A 20,352-nucleotide genomic window follows, 5' to 3' on the forward strand; every position below is an offset into this window, starting at 1 on the left:
AGTTTCAGGTGAACAACGAAGGGGCTCAGCCACACATATACGTGTATCCATTCTCCCCCAAACTTCCCTCCCATCCAGGCTGCTGTGTGACACTGAGCAGAGTTCCATGTACTATATGGTAGATCCCTGTTGGTCATCCATTTCCAACACAGCAGTGTGTACACGTGCATCCATAACTATCCCTTCCTCTCATCCTTCCCCTGGAAACCATAAGCTTGTTCTTGAAGTCTGTGAATCTGTTTCTGCTTTGTAAGTTCATTTGTATCATTTCTTTTTAGACTCCACATATAAGTGACGTCATATGATATTTCTCCTTCTCTGACTTACTCCACTCAGTATGACACTCTCTGGGTCTGTCCATGTTGCTGCAAATGGCATTATTTCATTCTTTTTAATGACCGAGTAATATTCCATTGTATATATGTACCACATCTGTATCCATTCCTCTGTTGATGGACATTTAGGTTGCTTCCATGTCTTGGCTATTGGAAACAGTGCTGCAATGAATACTGGGGTGCATGGATCCTTTCAGATCATGTTTTTCTCCCAATATATGCTCAGGAGTGGAATTGCAGGATTGCTTATTTAACTTATATGCAGAGTACATCATGAGAAACGCTGGGCTGGAAGAAGCACAAGCTAGAATCAAGATGGCCAGGAAAAATATCAATAACCTCAGATATGCAGATGACACCACCCTTATGGCAGAAAGTGAAGAGGAACTAAAAAGCCTCTTGATGAAAGCGAAAGAGGAGAGTGAAAAAGTTGGCTTAAAGCTCAACATTCAGAAAACGAAGATCATGTCATCTGGCCCCATCACTTCAGGGGAGATAGATGGGGAAACAGTGGCAACAGTGCCAGACTTTATTTTTCTGGGCTCCAAAATCACTGCAGATGGTGACTGCAGCCATGAAATTAAAAGACGCTTACTCCTTGGCAGGAAAGTTATGACCAATCTAGATAACATATTCAAAAGCAGAGACATTACTTTGCCAACAAAGGCCCGTCTAGTCAAGGCTATGGTTTTTCCAGTGGTCATGTATGGATGTGAGAGTTGGACTGTGAAGAAGGCTGAGTGCCAAAGAATTGATGACTTTGAACTGTGGTGTTGGAGAAGACTCTTGAGAGTCCCTTGGACTGCAAGGAGATCCAACCAGTCCATTCTGAAGGAGATCAGCCCTGGGATTTCTTAGGAAGGACTGATGCTAAAGCTGAAACTCCAGCTTTAGCTTTGGCCACCTCATGTGAAGAGTTGACTCATTGGAAAAGACTCTGATGCTGGGAGGGATTGGGGGCAGGAGGAGAAGGGGACGGCAGAGGATGAGATGGCTGGATGGCATCACCAACTTGATGGACGTGAGTTTGGGTGAACTCCGGGAGTTGGTGATGGACAGGGAGGCCTGGCGTGCTGCGATTCATGGGGTCGCAAAGAGTCGGACACGACTGAGTGACCGAACTGAAAGCAGCGCTGTTTTTAGTTTTTTAAGGAACCTCCATATAGCATAGCATACTGTTCTCCGTGGTGGCTATACCAATTTACATTCCCACCAACGGTGCAGGAGCGTTTCCTTATCTCCACAGCCTTTCCAGCATTTACTGTTTGTGGACTTTTTGATGATAGCCATTCTGACTGGTGTGAGGTGATATCTCGTGGTTTTGATTTGTACTTCTCTAATAATTAGCAATGTTGAACATCTTTTCAAGTACCTATTGGCCATCTGTATGTCTTCTTTGGAGAAATGTCTATTTAGGTCTTCTGCCCATTTTTTGAGTGCTATACCCACTCTCTTTTAGATTCTATCCCCAGGTAGGTCATTACAGAGTACCGAGTAGAGATCTCTGCTATACAATAGGTTCTTATTAGTTATCTATTGCATATATAGTAGTGTGTGTATATGTTCCAATCCCAGTCTCCCAATGTATTCCTCCCTGTCTCTTGCTGCTTTTAAATTTGAATGTGGAGCCAGTGCTTTCAGGGAGTTTCAGGGAGAAGGTGGGTTTGGGGACTGAGGCCAAAGATAATCAGTGAGAGAGACTATGGCACTGCAGACAGTATAGCACTGGGTTACTCGGAACGGGCTGGGCTACATAACAGTAACAGCAACTGCCAAGTCTCAGTGCTTAAAAACGGCCACGGTTCTTTCTTTTCCTTAACACATGCTCCTGAGAAGTCAGCTGAGGGGGTGGAGGGGCAGAAAAGTGACTTGCTCAAGGTCACATGACTGGTCTGGGACAGAAATAGGAATAGAACCTCCTAATTTTTACTGGACTTTTTCTTTCATTTTCCTTGGCTTGAGCCCCGTGAGAGGAGACCATGGATTGATTCTAAGCCAGAGTCTGTGGCAGTTGAGAAAGACCTCAATGCTTCCGGATTTTAGAGGCCAGTTTAGGACTGAACTACGAGCAAATCTGTCCCCACTGTTTCCCTGACCCAAGACCCCATCACTTGAGTGGATGGATGGTGGGTGGAAGGGTATAGGTTAGGATATGCTGATCAGAGAGTCAGGGTTTTTTTTTTTTTTAATGTTTTATTATGAAAACTTGCAAAACATGTGGGAAAGTAGAAACCTTTGTGGACACTCATCCAGGCTCAGCAACCACTGATCCAAGGTTGATTTCATTTAATCCACCTACTTTTTCACCAAGAGAGCCAGTTCTTACTCAGGGACCATCCTTATCACCATCTCCCCAAGTTGATCACCATCTGTGGGTGAACAGTCACTACCAGCTCTGAATCACCAGCTCTCGCTTTCTCCTGAGCTCAGGACTTAGGCTGCTCCTCCCTGCTACTTGGCTACAGTGCAGTCAGCCCAGTGGGACGTGTCAAATGCCAGCATCATCCTACCCACCTCTCTGCCAGCTCCCCCATGTTCCCATGTCACCAGCAAGGTATGGGGAGTCACTTTAAATTCTCTTCCCCATCACATGCTCCATTTCCCACTGCTTTACTCTCCCCCACATCAGGACTTCTGGAAAGTCATTCTCCTATTTCTGTCCTCCATCCTCCAGCCCTACACACTGCAAGCTAATCTTTGAATCCCACATTGGGACTTACCTGGCAGTGCAGTGGTTAAGACTCTGTGCTTCCACTGCAGGGGGCATGGGTTTGATCCCTTGTCAGGGAACTAAGATCCCACATGTGATGTGACATGGCCAAAAAATTAAAAAAAAAAAAAAAGATCAAAACCCCACATTGCACCATCCTCAAAAACCTTCAGAGGTTCCCCACCACCAAAGTGAACTTTTCTCAGCCCCGAGGCTAAGTCACTTGATCTGACACGTGCAAGTGTACCTACATGAAAAGCAGACGGGATTTTGTCCTGGAAGGTACGGTCACTGGAGCCCTTTGCCACATAATAGCACCAAATGAATTCGGTTTGCATTTAAGGCCCTTCAGCATCTGTTCATCCTGCCTGCCACTAGCCAAGCGTGTTGACATGTCAACGTGTCAACACTCTTCACTAGTCAAACTGGAGCAAACAAGTCACAGCTGACCTAATCCGTCATGTCTAGTCTTGCCCTTGAGGTTTTGATGCAGACTTCTCCCTGCCTACAGGGCTTGTCTTCCTGCTTTCCCATGGGCTGTGTTCCCCATGACCTGTGGTAGTCTAGAGTTTTCTTCAACTATACCCGCTTTTGGGGCTTCCAGCAGCACCTCTCATCTGAGTCTCTCATGTGGCATTTGGCAAATTAAAGCTTGGGTCTTATACATTTTGTTCTTTTTGCAGTAGGTCCTATCTGACTGCTTATAAAAGCCTTGAAGGCAAAGCCTGCTCTGGGCAGGCACACAGTTGGCCGATGGTAATGAACGGAGAGCTGGCAGTGGGCAGTGACGTGGGGTGCACTGTGTTGGTTATTGGTTGCTGTGTAACAGATTATGGGTATCAGTCTGGGTCCAATCGAGAGAGAGAAACCACACCATAATTTGAACAGGGAGATTTAAAAATAATTGTAAGTCCAATCCTCTGTAATAAGAAATAAAGAATTGGTTGCTGCTGCTACTGCTGCTAAGTCGCTTCAGTCGTGTCTGACTCTGTGCGACCCCATAGACGGCAGCCCACCAGGCTCCCCCATCCCTGGGATTCTCCAGGCAAGAACACTGGAGTGGGTTGCCATTTCCTTCTCCAATGCATGAAAGTGAAAAGTGAAAGTGAAGTCACTCAGTTGTATCCGACTCTTAGCGACCCCATGGACTTCAGCCCACCAGGCATCTCCATGGGATTTTCCAGGCAAGAGTACTGGAGTGGGGTGCCATTGCCTTCTCCAAAAGAATTGGTTAGTGAGGAGTAAACAGGCTTCCCTTGTAGCTCAGTCAGTAAAGAATCTGCCTGCAGCGCAGGAGACCCAGGTTCAATCCCTGGGTTGGGAAGATCCCCTGGAGAAGGAAATGGCAACCCACTCCAGTACCCTTGCCTGGAAAATCTCATGGACAGAGGAGTCTGGTGGGCTGCAGTCCATGGGGCCGGGCATGACTGAGTGACTAACACTTAGGAGTAAAGTGAAAGCGCTGGTCGCTCAGTTGTGTCTGACTCTTTGTGACCCCATGGACTATAGCCCCCCAGATTCCTCTGTCCATGGAATTCTCCAAGCAAGAATACTGGAGTGGGTAGCCATGCCCTTCTCCAGGAGACCTTCCCAACCCAGGGATCAAACCCCCATCTCCTGCATCCCAGGTGGATTCTTTACCATCTGAGCCACCAGGGAAGCCCAGTAAGGAGTAAAGAGAACTCTAAATACATGAACAGCAGACACAGCAGCAGCCCTTGTGCCCAAGACTAAGGCTGAAACAGAGCATTCCAGAAAGTGATATCTGCCTCCTACCTCAAGGTTGTAATCTATATCCTGTTGAAGAGAACAGTCTGTGGCTTGCCAGAGAGTAGAAAGGTCACGTTGGTGTCATGCCAGGGGCACTTGCAGAAGTCTGCCTCCTTAGATGCCAGGGAGAGCTCTTCTCAGGGATGTGTCGAGCCAAAGGTGTTCAACCCACGACAAAACCACCTGGGCAGGGTACAGGAGCCCCCACCTACCGCAGGAGCCTGGTGCTGGAGAACCTGTCAGTGCCGCAGGAACCTCCGGCTGGAGAAGCCACGTGCACAGCAGGTACCGGATGCTGGAGAAGCTGCAGGAGATGGAGGCACTCTGCTGACACTGCTGCCTAAGAGGCAGCGCCAGGAGGACCTGCTGGTTACTGGGTTTTGCTGGCCGCTCCAGGACCTGGCCACTGGTGAAGCTGTTTGCACTAAAGGAATCTGCCAATCAAATATGCTACAACAGGGAAGCAGAAATCTTTTCTTCCTGCCCTGTCTCTCCATTTCTTTTCCTCTTAACAATTTAAAACATCGATAAGAGCCTCTTATCTCTTGGAGGAATTTGGGAGCCATCTTGACTTGGTGCTTCTGATTCAGTCAAGTTGTTCTTGAGGTCAAGTTACATTGGCCAGGATTGCAGTCATCTGAAGAGTTGACTGGGGCTGGAGGGTGACTTCCAAGAGGCCCACTCATGTGGCTGACAAGTTGGTGCTGGCAGCTAGCATGAGGCCTCAGTTTGTCTACACATGGGCATCTTCACAAGGACGCTTGAGTATCTTCGTGACATAGAAGCTGGCTTCTTCTAGAGTGAATCATCCAAGAGAGAACAGGGCAAAAGCTGCTGTGCCTTTTCTGGCCTAACTTCAGAAGTCATACATTATCACTTTCACTATCTTCTATTTGTTAGAAGTGAGTCTCTAGGTCCGGTTCACATTCAAGACAAGGGGAGTTAGGTGCTACCTTTTGAAGAGTGTCAAACACTTTGTGAGTATTTAAAAGCCATCACAGGGTGACCTAACAGAAGGAAATCCAAAAAGAGTGGATATATGTATATGTATAGCCGATTCACTTTGCTGTACAGCAGAAACTAATACATTATTAAGCAACTATATGCCAATAAAAAAAAAAGAAAAAATCTGCCACAGGTGGCATCCATCAACAAGAACCAGGGAATCCCCTGGAAGTCCAATGGTTAGTTTGTAGTGCTTTCATTGCTATGAAAGTGAATATGTTAGTCGTTTAGTCATGTCTGACTCTTTGCGACCCCATGGACTACAGCCTGCCAGGCTCCTCTGTCCATGGGATTCTCCAGGCAAGAATACTGGAGTGGGTTGCCATTCTCTTCTCCAGGGGATCTTCCAGACCCAGGAATCAAACCCAGATCTCCTCCATTGCAGGCAGATTCTTTATCGTCTGAGCCATCTGAGTTCACTGCCATGGCCTGGGTTCAATCCCTGAGATCTGAGAAGTAAGGTCCCACAAGCTGCGAAGTGCCACAAAAAAAAGACAAAACAAAAATCAAAAGGACTAATCTGCACTCAGCAGCTAGATGCACTTGTTTTCCCTCTGGGAGGTTCTCTGCCAAAGAGAAGAGAAAGTTCACGCCAATGGTTGCCAGCCTATCTATCCCATCCCTCAGTCTGACTTCCAGCTGGTTAGCTTGTTTCCTTACCTGCAGAGTTATTTTATCTTTGGGCAATTATTTCTCCAAAGAAGCATCTCTTTCCATCTTTTCAATTGATTCTAAGAAGACTTCAGAGAAGAGATGGGCTTGAATGAGATCTGGAGAGAGGGAGGAGCTTTCCAGGGTGGGAAACAATTATACTTCAAATTTTACCAAAAGGGAAATCAGAGTTTCCTCTGATGGGATTACGAGATGGGCTGGGGTGCTGGTAGATGGTATTTGGCCAGGCAGACTGCCAATTACTCCTGTAACTGATTTCCTGAAGGAGGCGTGTGACAGAGATGAGGTAACGCCAAACCCCACTGGATTGCTTCCAGCAGGATCCCAACACAGGGTCTCAAGCAAACAGGGCTGGAGCCCTCGGCTTTATCTTAAGACTTAAAACAGAGCCTCTCTTCTCTAAACTCATGTGTTACCACTGCTCTTGTGTAATTTTCTCCCCTTGAATGTGAACTGAACCTGGTGACTTGCTTCTTACCGATAGGATATGGCTGTCAGGCTGCACCTTGCAGGCCTGCAAGTCTTGTGATTGCCTAGCCTCACGGGTGAAGAAAGAGCTTGGAGACAGTATCAGAGAGATAGGGTGTCTTACATGTGTGAAACAAAAGGTCCTGGAGCAACATCCCACCAATACAGCAGAGACCAGGCAGAACACGACAGCCATCTTCACTACTTGGGGAAGAATGAGGCAACTGGTTATAGGGGGATTGACATCAGGTTGACTCATCAGTTAGTTACCAGGGAAACCATCAACTGGGGCATGACCCTCACAGCCGCTCAGATTAACGACCATCACAAGGAAGTATTTCCCTTAAAAAACTAGCAGGTGGAGCCCCTCTGGCTGAGGGGTTAGATCAGCCAATAGCTGGGGTAGGGTGCAGGTGAAACAGGGTCTGGCTGAGCAAGAGATGTACAAAGAGAAAGAGAACAGCTATCTTGAGTGGCCTGATCATGCAATGGCCAAGTGAGGAACTGTTACTTTAAAGATCAGATTACAGGGACTTCCCTGGTGGTACAGTGACTGAAACTCCGTGCTCCCAATGTCGGGGGCCTGGGTTCAATCCCTAATCAGGGAACTAGATCCCACATGCCAAAACTAAGAGTTTGCATGCCGCACTGAAGATCCTGTGTGTCACAACAAAGGTTGAAGATCCCACATGCCACAGCCAAAAAAAATATTCGATTACAAATCACTGTGACTTCCATCTTGCTTCCATTCTCCTTTTTCTTTCCCTGGTTTGTGCTGATGAAGCCAATGGCTGTGTTGTGAGCTATCCTATGGAAAGGACAGCCAACAGCCTGTGAAGAACTGAAGCTGTCGGTCCAGCAACCTGCAAGGAACTGAAATCTGCCAACCACCACCTGTGTAAACTTGGAAGTAGCTCCACTCCCAGTGGAGTCTGAAGGTGACTGCATCCCCCGCCGACACCTTGATGGCAACCTGTGAAGAGACCCAGAGCCAGGGGACCCTGCCAAGCTGTGACTGCATTCCTGACACACGGGAATCTGTGAAGCAACAAATGATGTGTTAAGCCACCAACTTTTGGGGTGATTCATCATGCAACAGTAAGTAACGAATGCAACAAGCAACTCTTCCAAGAGCCTTGCCACTTGTTCATTCCTTCCACTCAAGGATGAGAACAAAAATCACCAATACCACACTCACGTGTGAGACTTTTAATGCCCGTGACCCCTGCCCACAAGTAACTATGGCCGTTCAAATGTCCTGGAACACAACACAGTTTCCTTTGAGAGAAAAAAGAAGTCAGTAGAGAGAGCTTTTACCCTCCATGATACCTACTTCCATGGAGCCAAAGGGTGAACCCAAATGCCACCCTGGAAGGTCCCTTTTTTCTTCTCAGCTGTCCTCCCTTCCTCCTAACCCTTTCCTAACCCCAGAGATTCTCAGTCACTGGCATCTTACAACACCTCGTTTCCTTGAGCTGGGCCGAGGACTCCCATAGCTGAAACTAAGCAGTGGCTGTCTTTCTTTAAAGTAGGAGGGAAAAGTGAAAAGGTATTTTTTCACCTAAATGTTTGGTACCTGCTATAGCTTATCTGCCTAGGAGTAACAGATTTCAAAATGAATGAGCAAGGAGCAAACAGATAGTAATAGAAAAACAGAAATGTGATTTCTTAAAATAGTTTACAAGTCATTGTTCAAGATACAGTGACCTAGATACATACAATAGAGTAAAAGGAGGGAAGGAAGGCAGAGAAAGAGAGCCGAGTTCATGAACTTGGGTCCCATCTCTGGCATTTCCTGGTGTTCTATCAGAGCACTGAAGGCACCAGGGTATCGAGGCTGCCAGAGCGAGTGTGGGAACCTCAGCTACTTCCAAGGCAGTGATCTGGTTCCCAAGATCTGACCTCTGGATGGAACCTCAGGGAAAATTCCCCAAGGTTGGGGGCACCATCATTGGAAAGGGGGGAGGAGGTGCTATGTAACAGATCCTGTCTCCTAAGACTAGAAACCATCAAGGTTAACTGCCAAGCTCCAGTGTCATACTCTGGGCACATGGCTGGCAAACTTTTTTTATTTCCAAGGCTTGTATGTAAGTTGAGAGCCACTGTGGCCCAACCCTGTTGGTCTAGATTGACAAAGAATGACAAAGAGAAATGAATCCTTATTGGAGGGCCTCTCCACTCTCACATCACTCTGGGTACTTGTATTCTGGAAGGGGGAGGGTGCTGGAGTCCAGGAGACAGGACATAGAATGGAGATTGCATGGTTAAGAAGATTAGACAGGGCTCTGTGAGTGTAACATATGGAATTAGAAAGCATACCACCTGGCCAATGCACACACACACACACACACACACATACTTTAGACTGTGGCCTGTGTCTGATTTTTACCTGGACACATGGCTTCCTAGAGTAGACACTGCATTTCTCAGTTTTTCTTGCGAACATGACTGACTGATGGAGTGGAGAGTATTAAAGCAGTCAGGCCCTCCCACACCCACCCTCATCCTTCACTTCATACCTGAAATATGAACAGGTAATAAGGCAATCTTTGACCAGGCTGATGAAGAGAACGACTATAGATGCCAGAGCAGTGAAACTAAAGCAGCCTGGACCCCTGAGACCATGAGACCCCATTTTCATCTTGGACTGCATATCCTTGGGATGTTATGGGAAAGAGAAATAAACTTCTGTCTTCTAGTAAACCATTGGTTCCGTGGTTTCTTTTGCTGCAGCCAAACCTATTTGTATATCCTACAGCTCTGTCTTGGTAAATGAAATTCTGCTATTAGTAATTCACTTGTTTCATAATTTTCTTATTAAACAAATTTTGTTCAAGCTTTGAGTGCTCTTTCTGTATCCTCTTAAGTAGGAGCTGGCAGGTGAGCACAGAGCTGGGTACCCGGGACAGGAGCGAGTTGGATCCATCAAAGAGTAAACTCATCTATCCGCCCATCTTTCCTAGGACCATCTTTTTAAAAAAAAAAAAATTTTTTTTTTTTGGCCAAAACATGTGGCATATGGGATCTTAGTTCCCTGACCAGAGACTGAACCACTGGAGTACCAGGAAATTCTCTCCCAGGACCAATTTTTGCCTTGGTTTCCACAAAGGCAGTTACCATCATCTGTCTGTGAAGCAACTGTTTTTAGAGGGGAGAACTATGATTGCCGTGGCAACTGAGAAGGGGGTGAGCAAGTTCAAGTGGCCAATGACTGAAAGAGGACAGAGCTCCTCATCAGCAGCTCCTGGACCCTGGGCATTAGTTCAGTAAAGACTGACAATGGCACAGAGCAGAGGGAGCATTCTCTCTGGACTGCGGCTGGAAGGAAATGACAAGGGAGCAGGAAGTGGAAGCTCACCTTTCTGAGAGTGCACCAGGGTGGGTGTGCAAGCTGGTAAGGGAGAAGGTTGTGAGGCATGGGATTTCCCTAACAAATTCCCGGGGCAGGGGTGGGGTGGGGGCGGTGGGCAAAACCCCTGATCAATGACGATGTGATTAAAAAAAAAAAAAAGACGTGTTAAATATGTATGAAAGAGAAGCAGGGAGTTCCCTGGTGGTCCAGTGGTTAGAACTCTGTGCTTTCACTGCCAAGGGCATGGGTTCAATCCCTGGTCAGGGAACTAATGTAATCTAAGCTGCATGACATGGCCAGAAAAAGAGAGAGACAGAGAAGCACAGGAATAAAAAGCATAGGTTGACATTCAAAGTGATCTGTAGCTGTAAACATTGAATAGTTGTCCTATAGAGAGAAATCGACCTCCACCCCATTCAGGTAACCCGTGCCACATCCAGACCTTTCGTCCCAGTGGTGGCTGCTGTAGATTGACTTGTTTCGGCCTTTGTTCCACCTCCTCCCTGGACCTTAGGGCTGGAAATGTGGGAGACTTTTTTCTTCTTTTAGGCCCCAGACAGAGCAAATACAGGCAATACTTTTTGATGGCAGCTTCCTGATTCTGAGAGCACAGCTAAGGTGTGTGTTTCCTGGGGCCCACAGTCACAGCAGTGGCCTCCTGACTCCCACCCTGCTAATGGTGGCAGAGTAGGTAGCTTCCTTGGCAGCTCAGTTTTTAAATAAATTTTATTCCAGGAAGTTCAGCCTAGATTCTACCCCTCAAACCCTTTTGAAGACTTTATAAGCCCTCAGTTACTATATTATATCCCTTTCTGCTTAAAATAGGCACAGTGGTGTCTGTTATCTGCAAATGGACTCTGATGATGAAGTGCCTAACATAGAGTAAGTGTCGCTAAAATGTTTGTTGAATGAGTGAATGAATGGGCAATGGAGGCTGCCAAGGTATCTACAGTGGGTTGGGCAGTCAAACTAGTCGGACTCAATATGGACATAAGTGAGCAGTGAAATCAATTTGGAATTCTGATCGATATTTTTAATTTTTTTTTATTTTTTAAACTTCTTATTTTGTATTGGGGTATAGCCAATTAACAAACAATATTTTTATATTTTCAGTTTCAGATGAACAGTTAAGGGACTCAGCCATACATATGCATGTACCCATTCTCCCCCAAACTCCCCTTCCATCCAGGCTCCCACATAACTGAGCAGTTCCATGTGCTATGGTCCTTGTTGGTTATCCATTTTAAATATAGCAGTGTGTACTTGTCCATCTCAAACTCCCTAACTGTCACTTCTCCCATCCTTCCCCCCAGCAACGATAAGTTTCTAATCGACATTCTGAAAAGATGAAGTAGAATAGAAAATCTCAGAGCAGATCACATATAGTAAATGTTAGTATGCTTTTGTGAAACTTGTTTCATACACATATACACATTACACATGTGTATATACACACACACACGTTTGCAGTGATAGTAATCCAAATATTCAACAACCAACATGACAGAGTCAGTCAGTTGGAATGGATGCCAACAATATCTATTAGTTCTCTGAATACCAGTATAAAAAATATCTTTGTAGTTAAAAAAAAAAAAGATTGAAACCCAGTGGTCTATGGAACATACCTTACAGCTTTTGCGGGGCTAGGAGGCAGTGGGCACATGTTTCTGAGGACCCTTCCATAGGCACTGCCCCAGGCTAGAGAAACTTAACCATGATGGATTTCTGCATCTGGAGGCACAGCAATCCTCCTGCCCACCGGCATCCATTCCCATCCCAACCCCCCATGTCCCTGCCTCTGGGAACCTGCTCTGACCAGGCTTCACAAAGTCCCACCAGTAACAGTCCCTGGCCCCCTGGCCACACTGCTCGACCCAACTGGGGCCAGCCGAGTCTTCTAGGGTTTTGTATAATGGGTGCTGAGGGGGGGGGCTTGGGGCTTTACACAGCTTTGCCCACCCCCCTGCCACTGTCCAGAGAGGCAGCCACCCTCCCAAGAGACAGACAGACTGAGGCCCCCACAAAGGCTAAAGCCAAGGAGGAGACACCTAATATCAGGGAGTGTGCCCCTAGGCCCCTGAGGCCAGCCTCACACAGCTGCTGGCCCAAAGCTGTTCCTTTGGCTTTTATTTTTAAAACAAGTTAGTCTTGCATTTCTTTGACGTGTATCTAAAGGGGTTGTGATTACATCATGGCTCCTTGAGGAGGCCAGAAACACTCTTTGTCCAAGCGACTAAGTACGGTTGTGGCTCAGAGGCTCCACTGAGTCAGAGAAGGACAAAGCTCCCATCCACATGGGCAGTGCGGGCCGGGCACCAGGTCAGGCCACCCCTCTGTCACCTGAAGCTGCACGGAGATCTCTGAGGAACTTCATCATGAACATTTCCCCCGAACACAGAGGCTGTGGGGAGCCCTCTGTGGCCCCTCTGAGGAAGCCTCCATCATAGGCTAATCTGTCGAGATGCTCTCGTGGGTGGAGAGCAATGGTGTGACCAGGTGTGACTACCCACTTCTGTCCTCCAGGTAGACGCCTCGGGGTCCAACAGCTGGCTACCTCTGGAGGAGGTGAGGCTGTGGCCAGCTCTGTCCTCTCCCTCCAAGCCTGTCTTCCTCCCCTGCTGAGCTGACAGCCCCTCCCCAGGACCAGTCTGTCCTGGGAAGAAATAAGATGGGAGCTGTGTGTGTGTGTGTGTGTGTGAGAGAGAGAGAGAGAGAGAGAGAGAGAGATGACCTGAGGATGGATATGAGGTAACCTCCCTTAGGACTGGGCCTCTTCCTCTCTCAGGAGACCCCTCCTGTCTTCACAGAGCAGCAGAGAAGCCCCACCCCATGAAAACCCTGGACCCCAGGCTCGGTCCGACTCCAGCATGGCCACCATCAGCCCAGCTTTCCACTGAGGAGTCACCACAACTGGGGTTACTCCCAAGGTCCCCCAAGTTCCCTGGAGCACTGACCACCCCAACTCCACCCTGCATCCTCTGTAAGCAGAGAGCCAGCCTGTCCCCTACTCATTCTCACCTCCAAACCTCTGTCCCTCTGGACTCCTGCTTGTATGTTTAGTTTGGCCAAGTCTTGCAGCTTGTGGGATCTTAGTTCCCCAACCAGGGATTGAACCCAGGGCCCCAGCCATGAAAGCACCAAGTCCTAGCCACTGGACCGCCAGGGAATCGGACCCCTGCTTGCAAGCCTTTACTCTCAGCCTGCTCAAATCGTAGTCCCCTTTCAAGCCCTCATGGAAGAGCACTGTCCCTGGCTGCAGGCTTCCCTGCCTGTCCTGGGCACCAGAAGGACCCCGGCGCCTCCACCCCTGTACCCATGGACACCGCCTGTCCTCTTCCCCAGGAAGCCTTGGCTGTGCTCTCTCTACTTCCCATGCTCTTTCCAGCCTCTGCTCGTCGTTCTCCTCAGACTCCCTTGAGCATTCGTTCAGGAATGAGTAGAGAAATGGGTGATTTTTTTACCTAGGGCAGTTTCCACCAGATTTCTATTTTGGATTTCCCAGATTGATTAAAAGCTCCAAAAATTTTAAGAAACTGACAGAATGTGTGTGTGTGTGTGTGTGTGTGTGTGTGTATAATATATTGGCCAAGAAACAACATGGAAAACCAAATAAAACTACTGGTATTGTCTTATTTTCCATTGTTTCATAAAAACGCATTGGAAGGCCGAGAAAGTAGGAAGGATGCAATTTCAGAATAAAGAACGGTTCTTTAAATATGTTTAACGACAAGAACAAAAACCACACTGCCCTAATTTTTTCCATTTTGCTGTAGATCAGTGAGAATATTGTTATGGAAACCAACAGAAAGATGCAGGGAAGGAGAAGACGCTGGAGGGCGTCTGAGGATGGGAGAATGGATGGGGAGGGGGAGGGGGGCTGGTTGCGGGGGTGGGAGAACAGAGGACCACCAGCCAGGCCCTTCCTGCCCCCTTCTCCTCATATGAGACTGGGCTGCCCAGGTTTGGGTCCTGGCCAAAGGGCAGAGCTGGAGCCGCTCTCACACGTCAGGTGTCTCAGGGACCTAGTAATCTGGTGCCTACCCCCTCACACTGCACGTGTCTTGGATTTGTGTTTGTGACCAGTGCCGGCTGGATGTGGGAAACAAGCCATTGGTGCAAAAGAGAGAGCACAGGACTTGGAGTCAGGAGCCGGGGTCCAGCCCTGGCTCTGCTGAGTCACCTGGGAAGTCCCTGCTGTCTCTGGGCCTCAGTTTCTTCACCTTAAAATGGAGGCACTAGTGGGACTTCCCTAGTGGCTCAGGTTCCACTGCAGGGGGTGCAGGTTCAATCCCTGGTCGGGGAACTAAGATCCCACATGCTGTGAGGCACGGCCAAACAAAATAATAATTTTTAAAAATGAAGGCTCTATCAACTAGACTTCGAAATAATTAAAAAAGCAAAAAACCCCGAAGTTTCTGAACCAGTCTCTGAGGCTAATGCAGTCCTGTGCCTTAAAAAAAAAATTTTTTGGGGGGGTAGAGAATTTAGAATTTCAGGGGCTTACCCCTCCCTCGGGGCCTTCATTAAGCCTCTCTGAGGTTCCTGGGCCTCGGATCAAGAATTCCAACCTGCCAATCCTGACATATCACTGGTCTCTTGCCCCCAGCATCAGTCCCTTTCCTGAGAAGAGACACTATTTACCCATTATCAAACACTCACAAGGAAGGGCCAAATACCTCAGGGAAGTAGGTGACTCCACACGAAGAATTATTATACCCTGGGGCTCCTCTTGGGTTCACAATGCGCTTTACCGACAGGAAACAAAGGATGGCAGAGATTCCTTTAGGGGACAAAGACTTCTGGCTGCCCACAGCAGTGGGGCATGGGGAGAGCTTGACCTCAGGAGCTAAAAGGCCCTGGGCTGATATCTCGTCCTGTGACTTAACTGTTATTTGGGCAAATTATTTTACCTTGAGCCAGCTTTTGGGTTCTTCACCTGTGAAACCGGCAGCAGAAACGATAGTAGACACCAATGCTTCCAAGACTTGGATTTCCCAGCCACCCTTGCAAAAGGTCGGGGTCACGTGACTTGTTGTGGCCAATGGTGTGCCTGGAAGAGGCAGCTGTCAGGCCTGGCCGAGGCATTGAGGTGTCCACGTACGTCCTCCTCCTTTCTCTCGCTTCCTCCATAAGGACCTTGGGGGCCAGTCTTCCAGATGATGCGGCTATGAGATGGAAGAGAGTCTTCCTGCCCCATATCAAAACTTACATGCCTGACAAGTAATGCATGATTGTGCCAAGCCACTGAAATTTCAAGAGTTCTCTGTTATGACAGACTGTGGCAATTACCATGACTGATACAGGGAGGGCTGACAGAGATCTTGGACACAAACCCCTCTGAGGATAGTGGGGGGCCGTTCTTCTTAAAGAAAAGACCTAAACCCTCTATAATTGTCAGCTCACATTGCCACAGCAAAACACCGTAGTCTGGCCTAGACAACAGACGTTTATCTCTCACCCTCTGGAGGCTAAAAATCCAGGTTAAGGATGGTTTGGTCTGGTGAGAATTCTCTTTCTGGCTGGCAGACAGCTGCCTTCTCACGGGGTCCTCACATGGCAGAGAGAAAGAGACAGTAAGCTCTCTGGGGTCCCTTCTCATGAGGGTGCTAATCCCATCCTGAGGGGACCCTCATGGCTTCATCTAACCATGATTATGTGGCAAAGGCCCCACCCCCAAATCTCATCACACTGGGGGATAGGGTGTCAACTTATGAACTTGGGGGAGGGGGGAACAACTCAGTCTATGGCACCCCATCAAGTCAGGGCTCCTCAGATCTTAAGGGCCAAATTTTACATATATTTTTAAAATTGTATTATCTTTATTTACTTTTGTCTGTGCTGAGTCTTTCTTGCTGCTCGCGGGCGTTCTCTGGTTGCAGAGTGGGGGCTGCTCTCTAGTGGGGGTGCGTGCGCTTCTCACTGTGGTGACTTCTCTTGTTGCAGAGCACAGGCTCTAGGGAGCCGGCTCAGTGGTTGTGGTGCCCCGGCTTAGTAGTTGCCCTGCGGCATGTGGGATCTTCTCCAAGTGGGGATCGAACCTATGACCGTGCATTGGTAGGTGGATTCTTAACCACTGGACCACTGGGGAAATCCAGGAGCCAAATTTAAAAGCAGAGAAGCAGCCCAGGGTGAGATGAGGTGGGAGTTTCATCCAGAGGGAAGAGATGAAGCAAGTTTGCCTCCCCCAGGGCCCATGATTGCTGCCTGCAGCTCTCCCCAAAGAACCCTCCTTTTCCTTCCCAGTCTGCCGGTCCTCCATCCTGCCCTCATACCAAGATGGCTGAGTCACATACGATTCACAGATTCTTAGACACTTCATCAACTTCTTAGAACTGGGAGACCTGTAGGTCTTAGAGGTCATCTTCTCTTGGCTCCTGATTCTTACAGACCACATGTCTGGGCCTGGAGAGGGTATGGGAAACACCAGAGGTCCGGGCTGGCTTGTTCAAATAGGGTAGGCCAGGAGGTAGGTAGTTGCGGCAAAGGCAGAGAGAGAGTCTGAATATCAAGAAGCCAGCTGTTTCCATTTCAGCATATACATTTGCATAATTTTGCAAGATAAAGTCTTAGTTTACAGTTTTAAGTTTTTACTTGTAAGTATTAGGCACGGAAGGCCCCAGGGCCCCCAAAATCCGATCATCTGGCCTGTCAAAGCCTGAATCAGGGTCTCATTCTTTTTCCCGGGCCAGGAGCTTCCTGGGAGCTAGAAAGGGTTTCCGCGGGGTTTGGCCTCGGCTCCCGAGCGGCCTGTGACCATTAACTCCCTCACCCTCCGCCTCCAGCCCAGGGCGGCTGCGGGGGCACCGGTCACGAGGCCGCCAAGGGGTTTCTCCCCACCGCCCCTCGGGCTTCGCGGAGCCGCCGCGTCTCTGCCTCCCAAGCCTATGGCCTTGGCCATCGCGCTTCTCCTCTCGGGGGTCCTGCTCCCCTGCTGGGGAGAGTTCGCGCTCTTTAAAAAGGGGTCTACAAAGGTGAGCCAAGAAACATTTTGAACCTTCCGTTCTAGGCGAGGGTGGTGGCCGGGGCATCGCTCTCCATCTAGAAGGGGCCAGTTGGGTTTGGAGAGAGAAGTGGGGGACGGGGCCGAGGTAGGGGGGAGGGGCGGGAGGGGACCACCCCCTACTGGGGATTTCTTCTCAGGCTGGAAGCTTGGTGTGCTCCCAAAGGACTCAAAGCCCTTGCTTCACCTCCCTAGTGGCTCTGGAGGTAAAAGAAAGTGGCCTTATAACCAGCAGCCTCCTCCCCCTCCCCTCCCCTGCCTAGCCCCCTCCCCTCCCCTCCTGGGACACTCAGTCCTGCCCCAAGTCACGCCTTGCACACCTGCCCTAGCGTCTGCCCCTCTCCAGCCCTTGTAGGCACGCAGCTCTTTCCTCCTTTTCCTTCCTCTTTCTCTCCACTGCATTCTCTGTCCCTTCCACATCCCCCACTAAAGTGTGATGGGGAGTATTTGGTCCTTCAACACAGGTGACCCTTTGGGACCCACAGAGGTGAGGGGTCCCCCAGGAAAGAAGCAGAGGGAAAAGTCCTAACTTCCCCCTTCCTCTCCCCTGCTCCTCTGAGTGCAGTGGGGGTTGGGACGTGGGCGTGAACTTCTTTAGGACTTCTCTTTCTGGATCCATGGGGCTTTGGCAGTGTCAGGGGACCCCCCACACACACACATGGCCAGAGAGCTGGTGACTTAGGGGTTGTCCCCACAGGCAAATGGGGCTAGGTGCTCCCACCACTCTGAGTGTTTCAGTGACTGCTGTCTCATCAACTTGGACTCTGGTGGCGCCTTCTGTGCCCCTCGGGCCAGAATAACCATGACGTGCTTGCCCCAGGTGAGACCCTGCCCCCGTGGGGCAGCCCCTGCTGGTTCGTAGGGTGGGGATGGTTCAAAAACCCCGCATGGCCGCACCTTTTTTTTCACCCTTTGCTTGAAGCATCCTTTCCCCACTCTCCACCTGGCAAACTCCTGATCGTCCTGCAATGCAACTCCGGGCGCCTCCTCCAAGAATCCTTCCCTCCTTGGAACTCGCATACCCTCGGGACCCACACCCTCAGCAGAGCATGTATCTCCCTGATTTGCCTGTCTTCTGTCTGCCTCCACCACTGGTCAGAGCTCTGCGAGAGCAGGATTAAAGCATATTCACTTTGGAACCCCCTACCCCCCAGCTTAGTACCTGCACATAGCAGTTGCTCAACAAACGTTTATTGCATGAATGAGTATCTCTACTCTAACATCACTGCCACAGAGCAGGTGGGAAAAGACCTCCCAATCCATCCCTACCACGCTGCTGCAATGACTGAATTTCTCGAGAGGAGCTGCCCAGGCAGGTTGACGGTTTTGGGATTGGATTTGAATTTAAACCCTGGCTTTACCAACCCCTGTCTTTGTGACCTTAGACAGATCATTTCTGCTCTCTGAGCCTTAGTTTCCTCATCTGTAAAATGGGACTAAGGTACCCCCCCGACCAGCTTGTTGGGAAAAGTATGTGATCCTGGCAATGACGGTGCTCAGTGAACATGGTTGTTATCAGCTGGTGGAAATGCAGGGAGCAGAACGTACAGTGCATCTTGTTCTTGCCTTTTTTCTGGCCCTGGGCCCAAAACTTTCTAGGGAGGCTGGGCTCAGTCTCCATCTGTCTGTCTGGAGAACTGCCAGTGCTCAGGAAGACAGCCAGGTCCCTCCTGTGGCCTAACTACAACTGAAGTAGCCAGAGGGTCTTTTCATTATGGGCACTTAATCTACTTCGTTTTAATTCCCTCAATGACAAATGGGGTTACTATTATTTCCTTAAAAAAATTATTTGTTTGACTGTACTAGGTCTAAAGATCCCGGCATGGGGGAATCTTTAGTTCTGGCATATGAACTGTTAGCTGCAGCATTTGGGATCTAGTTCCCTGACCAGGGATCTGGGCCCCGGCATTGGGAGCTCAGAGTCTTAGCCACTGGACCACCAGGGAAGTCCCTTAGTATTCCCATTTGACAGATGAGGGAACTAAGACAAAGAAGCTTGCCTGAGGCCACAATGTTATGAGCTGTAGAGCTGTCAGACCTCAAGTCTGTCTCATTCCATCACTTGGGCTCTTGCTTCTGCTCCCCAAGAAGTTTAGGCCTCCTTCTTCCCTGCTCCTTGGTGGCTTTCAACTCTCTCACCCATTTTCTGCAGACCAGGAGCGCCATCAACATCGTATGTCCCTGCCGAGTAGGCCTAAAATGCATACAAAAGGACCCAGACTGTAGCCGTAGGTGCCGTTTGATTTAGAGGAGGACGCAGTCTGGTCACTAACACCCTCCTCCCGCCCCTCCTTGAGGGGCCTCATCTTGCTCAAAGACATTAAAGTCATTTCCTGGCTCTGGTCTCTGTCTGTGCTTCCTGGGAGAGGGAACCGGATAGGGATTGTTCTGAAAGAAGAGACAAGATAGAGCTTCCCACGGTTTGGCCCTGCCTGGAAGCCTGGTGGTCTCAGGGGGAAACTGTGGGAAGGGCGTGGGCTTGTGGGGGTGTAGTTGCTCGGGGAGGGCAAAGGGATGGATTGGAATTTGGGGATTAGTAGATGAAAACTCGGAGAAGGCAATGGCACCCCACCCCAGTACTCTTGCCTGGAAAATCTCATGGACGGAGGAGCCTGGTAGGCTGCAGTCCATGGGGTCGAAAAGAGTTGGACACGACTGAGCGACTTCACTTTCACTTTTCACTTTCATGCATTGGAGAATGAAATGGCAACCCACTCCAGTGTTCTTGCCTGGAGAATCCCAGGGATGGGGGAGCCTGGTTGGCTGCCGTCTATGGGGTCGCACAGAGTCGGACACGACTGAAGCGACTTAGCAGCAGTAGCAGCAGCAGATGCAAACTATTATGTATAGAATGAATAAGCAACAAGGTCCTACTATATAGCTCAGGGAACTCTATCCTGTGATAAACCATAATGGAAAAGAATATGAAAAAAGAATATATATGATGTATAGCTGCATCACTTTGCTGTGCGGCAGAAATTAACACAGCATTGTACATCAACTATACTTCAATCAAATAAATGTTTAAAAATAAAGAAAC

The 20,352-nt window shown here is 48.9% G+C and overlaps 1 protein-coding gene across 1 annotated transcript; it reads left to right on the forward strand.

Moving 5' to 3' along the window:
• Positions 1-17,180: 17,180 nt before the first annotated feature.
• CLPSL2 (colipase like 2) lies at positions 17,181-20,057 on the forward strand. The gene is made up of 3 exons (XM_061397668.1): positions 17,181-17,283; positions 18,010-18,132; positions 19,465-20,057. The coding sequence occupies exons 1-3, from the start codon at positions 17,197-17,199 to the stop codon at positions 19,558-19,560; spliced, it is 306 nt and encodes a 101-aa protein (XP_061253652.1). The 5' UTR covers positions 17,181-17,196; the 3' UTR covers positions 19,561-20,057.
• Positions 20,058-20,352: the final 295 nt, after the last annotated feature.

This window comes from Bos javanicus, chromosome 23 (genome assembly GCF_032452875.1).
Source record: "Bos javanicus breed banteng chromosome 23, ARS-OSU_banteng_1.0, whole genome shotgun sequence".
Taxonomy (NCBI): domain Eukaryota; kingdom Metazoa; phylum Chordata; class Mammalia; order Artiodactyla; family Bovidae; genus Bos; species Bos javanicus.